Genomic DNA, 6,183 nt, shown 5'->3' with positions numbered 1-6,183 from the left:
GGGGAGGGGGCGGGTACAGCTGGCTCTGCCTCTAGATAGGCAGAGCCAGCTGTCACTCACGCAGCTGGGCGGATCCAGACATAATTGTCGGGATCCGCTTCAGCTGCGGCGTCTCAGTATATAGGGAGCTGTAGCTTGCAGTATACTGAGCCTAGGGTGACGGGAGGACGCTAGTCTGTGTCCTCCCGTTACCCTAAGGAGCACTATGGGGAAAAGCCCTGACCCCATAGTTCTCCTTTAATGTTCTAGTGATGCCGAGCCATTTGAAGCGGGTCTATACCTAAAACTAGGGACGCACCGATACCGGTTTTTCGGTATCCAGTACGAGTACCGATATTTTTTTTCCCGGTACTTGCCGATACATGACCCGTCGCCCGGCTTCCTGATTGCTTGTGAAGTTGGTGTTCTAGCGACAGAACTCCGGCTTCACTTGCCGAGGCTTCCTGACCAATCTGGAAGCCGGGTGGCAAGTCATAAGGTGCCGTCTGGCTTCCTGATTGGTCAGGAAGCCAGGCTGCCTAGCAACAAAGGAAGCCGGCTTCCAAGCCAATCAGGAAGCCGGGTGGCAAGTCATGACCCGCCTCCTGGCTCTCTGATTGACTAGGAAGCCAGCTTAACTCGTTGCTAGACAGCCTGGCTTCCTAAACAATCAGGAAGCCGAGGGGGCGGGTCATTACGTGCCACCCGGCTTCATGATTGGTTAGGAATCCAGGCTGCCAATCAACAAGTGAAGCTGGCTTCCTAGCCAATCAGGAAGCCAGGTGGCACGTCATGACCCACCTCCCGGCTTCCTGAATGGCTAGGAAGCCACCTTCACTTGTTAGTACGCAGCCTGGATTCCTAACCAATCAGGAAGCCGAGGGGGCTGGTCATTATGTGCCACCTGGCTTCCTGATTGGTTAGGAATCCAGGCTGCCAATCAACAAGTGAAGGCTACAGTCACCTTAATGCCGAATTCTGATCGGTTGGGAGTCTGGAGGTCACTTCCTATTGGCTAATACTCTTCGGTTATAGTCTGTATAGGTCGTCGGCTGTCCATATAGCAGACGGAACGTTAACCATGTCCCATTTCTTCAGGGGAAATTCTTCAGCTGCACTGATGAGGCGAAGCACAGACCTGGGGAATGCAAGTAAGGCTCCTGTCACCTATATAACATATTCCAACACACTACAGAGTGAGAATCCAAAAATTCTACTACCCGCGTTTCCCCGAAAATAAGAGACTTTTTGGCCTTAAATAAACACACACTAGGTCTTATTTATTTTAATTTTTTTAATGTACAACAATCCGCACTTATTCATGTACAAAAATATGGTGATCAGGGCAATCAGGGGTGCCGTACCTTTCTAAGAGCAATTTGGTAACCAATCGTTGGCCAGAATGAGGGAAGCGCGCTTTCACTATGGATTCCTCACAGGCAGAGTGCATTTGGTATCACTCCGCCTGTGACAGGAGGCGGGGCTATAGAGGAGGCATCGGCTTATGCGGCTCCGCTCCCTCCGCTGCCGCCTCGCTTCCTCTAGCGCCGGCTTCGTTTGCACTGCTGATTCTCTCCCGCGTCTCTTCAAGTTCCCCCCTTATGCCACCGCCGGCCCTGGCAATGGTCACAACTTGTCAGGAAGCAGGGGGTGTTACCTCTACTCGGGGACCACGGGCACGGCGCAGGGCACGGGTTCCCCTTCAGCTCGGTAGAACACCTGGTGCCCGAGGTGCAGGTGCGCATGCGCGAGTCACGCGGCGTGTGCGCATGCTCACCAGCACCTCGGGCACCAGGTGCAGAGTTCCTGCATCATCTGGCTATCAGGTGTGAGCCTTGCTGGGGGAGGTTCCCAGTGCACACCTTCCATCTTCCTCGCCTGCCATTGGTTCCCGGGGAGGTAGGCCTCCTGGTTGCCTCGGTGACCAGGGGGTGGTCCTACCTCCCCTGGCTATAAAATCCTAGCCTGAGCTCTGGCTTATTGCTGAGTTATTCCACCTTATGGTGAACACCTAGCCTCCCTGCTGATCCTCCTATTGCCTGTTGCCCCTTTGTATCCTTCCCGATTACCGACCCTTGGACTGTCTTCCGCCTTTGAACCTTCGCTGCCTGCCTCGACCCGGATTGGACATTGACTACCCCTCTTGGATTATCCCTAAACTTGTACCGCGTTTCTGGACTGTCAGCTGCTTACTGCCAGTGGGTTCCTCATCTCACTACTAGCTCCCTGGGACGTCTGACACAACTAGGTCTTATTTTCGGGGTAGGTCTTATATTTTAGCAATTCCCAAAAATAGTACTAGGTCTTATTTTCGGGGAAACAGGGTAATGATGAACCAGACACGAGAAAACACTCAGCTTCATTTTTGCAATTCCCACAGCAAAGGTACCCGGAATGGTGTTGAACACAGCAACCAATCGAATGACAGCTGTAGTCTGATTGGCTGCTATGAGCATCAACCTCCAGTTCCCTTTGCACCATATATGGGAAGGTTTGCCTGTTTGTACAATAATCATTGAGCAAAATGGGACAAAGACACATAATTACACACATGTACTGCAGGGAATGTATACTATCACATGGTATATATATGTGTCTATACGGCCAGTTCCTGATCCTATCTACACTGCAGGGGCACATTCATTGTATACAAGGAGGGAGATGTCACTCATCCGATGGTACGAGAAAGAATCTGGCACAACAGCGAATTCAGCTTTGACAACGTCCTGTCAGGAATGATGGCGCTCTTTACTGTGTCTACTTTTGAAGGCTGGCCATCGTAAGTATGGATGAATGGAGGTGGGGAATAGTAGGAGTTGATGCACGGGTGAGAGTGCCTACGGCACGCAGCTGATGGGAATAATTGGTCTTAACTATGAAAGGCAGGGGCACGGTGCACCTATGCGTCCACAGTTCCAACTCTGCCTTTCCTTGTGATACTTTTCTGTAAGCATGCACGTGATGGGATGGTACTAGCACTCTTGTTTGTGAAGTGGTACAGAAAAGTGAATCAAGCTTTCTGGAAAACTCGCATGTGTTAAGCTAGGCTCAGTACAACCTCTCAGCCTTAGCTGAGGGAAGTTCTTGACCTAAGCCTTAGCTGAGGGCCTTAGCATAGCTGAGGGGAGTTCTTGACCTAAGCCTTAGCTGAGGGCATTAGCTTAGCTGAGGGGAGTCCTTGACCTAAGACTTAGCTGAGGGCCTTAGCTTAGCTGAGGGGAGTCCTTGAACTAAGTCTTAGCTGAGGGCCTTAGCTTAGCTGAGGGGAGTCCTTGATCTAAGCCTTAGCTGAGGGGAGTCCTTGACCTAAGCCTTAGCTGAGGGCCTTAGCTTACCTGGGGGGAGTCCTTGACCTAAGCCTTAGCTGAGGGCCTTAGCTTAGCTGATGGGAGTCCTTGACCTAAGCCTTAGCTGAAGGCCTTAGCTTAGCTGAGGGGAGTCCTTGAACTAAGCCTTAGCTGAGAGCCTTAGCTTACCTGGGGGGAGTCCTTGACCTAAGCCTTAACTGAGGGCCTTAGCTTAGCTGAAGGGAGTCCTTGACCTAAGCCTTAGCTGAGGGCCTTAGCTTAGCTGATGGGAGTCCTTGACCTAAGCCTTAGCTGAAGGCCTTAGCTTAGCTGAGGGGAGTCCTTGAACTAAGCCTTAGCTGAGAGCCTTAGCTTACCTGGGGGGAGTTCCTTACCTAAGACAGTGATTTTAAACTTGAACTCAATAAGTGAAGGTTTGTGCTTGTACCGCATCGTGCTCTGCTATACACGAATATTGCTGTATAGGGGGTTCTGGTAATATCCGACGCATATCTAGTACCGTGACACTTTACACATATTCTCTTCATAGGCTCCTGTATAAGGCCATCGACGCCAATGGGGAAAACGTGGGGCCTATTTACAATTACCGCGTGGAGATTTCCATCTTTTTCATCGTCTACATCATCATCATCGCATTCTTCATGATGAATATCTTCGTAGGTTTCGTCATCATCACTTTCCGGGCCCAGGGCGAGCAAGAGTACAAGAACTGCGAGCTGGACAAGAACCAGGTAATGGACTTGGGACTTCTTTGTCCCGCACCGGAGACTTCTGTACACACTAACGGCTGACCGTTACCCTCTGGTGTCATTTCAGCGTCAGTGTGTGGAGTACGCCTTGAAGGCACAGCCTCTGCGTAGATACATCCCCAAGGCCAAATACCAGTACAAAGTGTGGTACATGGTCAACTCCACCGGCTTCGAGTACATCATGTTTGTGCTCATCCTTCTCAACACTATTGCCCTGGCAATGCAGGTAAGATATCATTAGATCCCTGATTACCCACCCTATCTAGTATTCAGCCTCCCATGACTTCCCCGTCCACCATTCTCCAGCTCCACCATTCCACCAGCTCCATCATGACCACCATTCTCCAGCTCCACCATTCCACCAGCTCCATCATGACCACCATTCTCCAGCTCCACCATTCCACCAGCTCCATCATGACCACCATTCTCCAGCTCCACCATTCCACCAGCTCCATCATGACCACCATTTCTTCCGCCTCCTCCACTGCTGCCTCCTAGCTGCCTCCTCTGCGTCTTCCAACTCCTCCCCTCCGCCTCCCGCCCGACTGCCTAACTGCAATTTTGCAGCCCCCCCTTAAAACTTCCGCCCAAGGCAAACGCTTTGCTTGCCTCGCGGCAGATGTATCGCCAAGTTATTTACGTGTCCTATTTGGCTACTTCTGCATACCTCTGATCATTTGTAATGGGAAATTGTGAACTTACTTGAAAACCTAATAAAAATGATTGAACTGTTATTTTAACTTTACTTTAATTGCTATTACATAGGGGGGACTTACAAGCCCCCCATGTGATAGCAGATTGGTGGTGACAGGTCCTCTTTAAGTTGACCTGGCCTTGGGTCAGTAGAAAGAGTAAATCCGACGACGGGGGCGACGGCGGCAACGACAATAATAATGTTGCTGATGATCATTATGATGGTGATAATAATGATGAAGACGATAATAATGAATATGATGATTGATGATGATTGATGATGAATATGATGATGATTATGATGCTGATGATGAATATGATGATGATGGTGATGATGATGAAGATGATGATGATGGTGATAATAATGATGAAGACGATAATAATGAATATGATGATTGATGATGATTGATGATGAATATGATGATGATTATGATGCTGATGATGAATATGATGATGATGGTGAGGATGATGAAGATGATGATGATGTTGATAATAATGATGAAGACGATAATAATGAATATGATGATTGATGATGATTGATGATGAATATGATGATGATTATGATGCTGATGATGAATATGATGATGATGGTGATGATGATGATGGTGATAATAATGATGAAGACGATAATAATGAATATGATGATTGATGATGAATATGATGATGATTGATGATGAATATGATGATGATTGATGATGAATAGGATGATGATGATGATGATGATTGATGATGAATATGATGATGATGGTGATGCTGCTGCTGATGATGATTGATGATGAATATGATGATGATGGTGATGAAGACGATAATAATAATGAATATGATGATGATGAATATGATGATTGATGATGTATATGATGATGATGGTGATGAAGACGATAATAATAATGAATATGATGATGATGAATTTGATGATGAATATGATGATGATGGTGATGAAGACGATAATAATAATGAATATGATGATTGATGATGAATATGCTGCTGATGATGATTATGATGAAGATGATGATTGATGATTATGATGGTGATAATAATAATGAATATGATGATGATGGTGATGATTATGCTGATGAAGATGATGATTGTGATGGTGATAATAATAATGAATATGATGATGATGATAATATTGATAATAATAATAATGATGATGATATCAAAATAATGATCTTCTCTATGTTAAGCATTATGAGCAATCCCAGCCATTTAATTACGCCATGGATATCCTGAATATGGTCTTCACAGGACTGTTTACAGTGGAGATGGTGCTGAAACTCATCGCATTCAGGCCGAAGGTCAGTCCAGTATCTTTCCACGTCCCCCCGTCTCCATAATGATACCCTGTGCACCTTTCTATTACTTTACATCTCCATCATTGTAGTTCAGTGTTCATTCTTCACTGTAGAGGTTTCATACTCCTTCCCTGAAACGGCTGATTTCAGTAAAAATTCATT

The 6,183-nt window shown here is 47.0% G+C and overlaps 1 protein-coding gene across 1 annotated transcript in view; it reads left to right on the top strand.

The window, feature by feature from the left end:
- The window catches only part of LOC108788491 (voltage-dependent L-type calcium channel subunit alpha-1F-like), a 72,323-nt gene that overhangs the window by 50,252 nt on the left and 15,888 nt on the right, over positions 1–6,183 (top strand). Inside the window, 5 exon segments of the mRNA XM_018558251.1 lie at positions 1,078–1,130; positions 2,612–2,758; positions 3,817–4,018; positions 4,104–4,262; positions 5,914–6,024. Coding sequence (XP_018413753.1) covers positions 1,078–1,130; positions 2,612–2,758; positions 3,817–4,018; positions 4,104–4,262; positions 5,914–6,024 — 672 coding nt within the window.

Source organism: Nanorana parkeri, unplaced genomic scaffold (genome assembly GCF_000935625.1).
Source record: "Nanorana parkeri isolate BGI_ZX_2015 unplaced genomic scaffold, ASM93562v1 scaffold15, whole genome shotgun sequence".
Taxonomy (NCBI): Eukaryota; Metazoa; Chordata; class Amphibia; order Anura; family Dicroglossidae; genus Nanorana; species Nanorana parkeri.
Note: the sequence above shows the minus strand (reverse complement) of the source record. Positions and strands in the feature narration are given on the sequence as shown.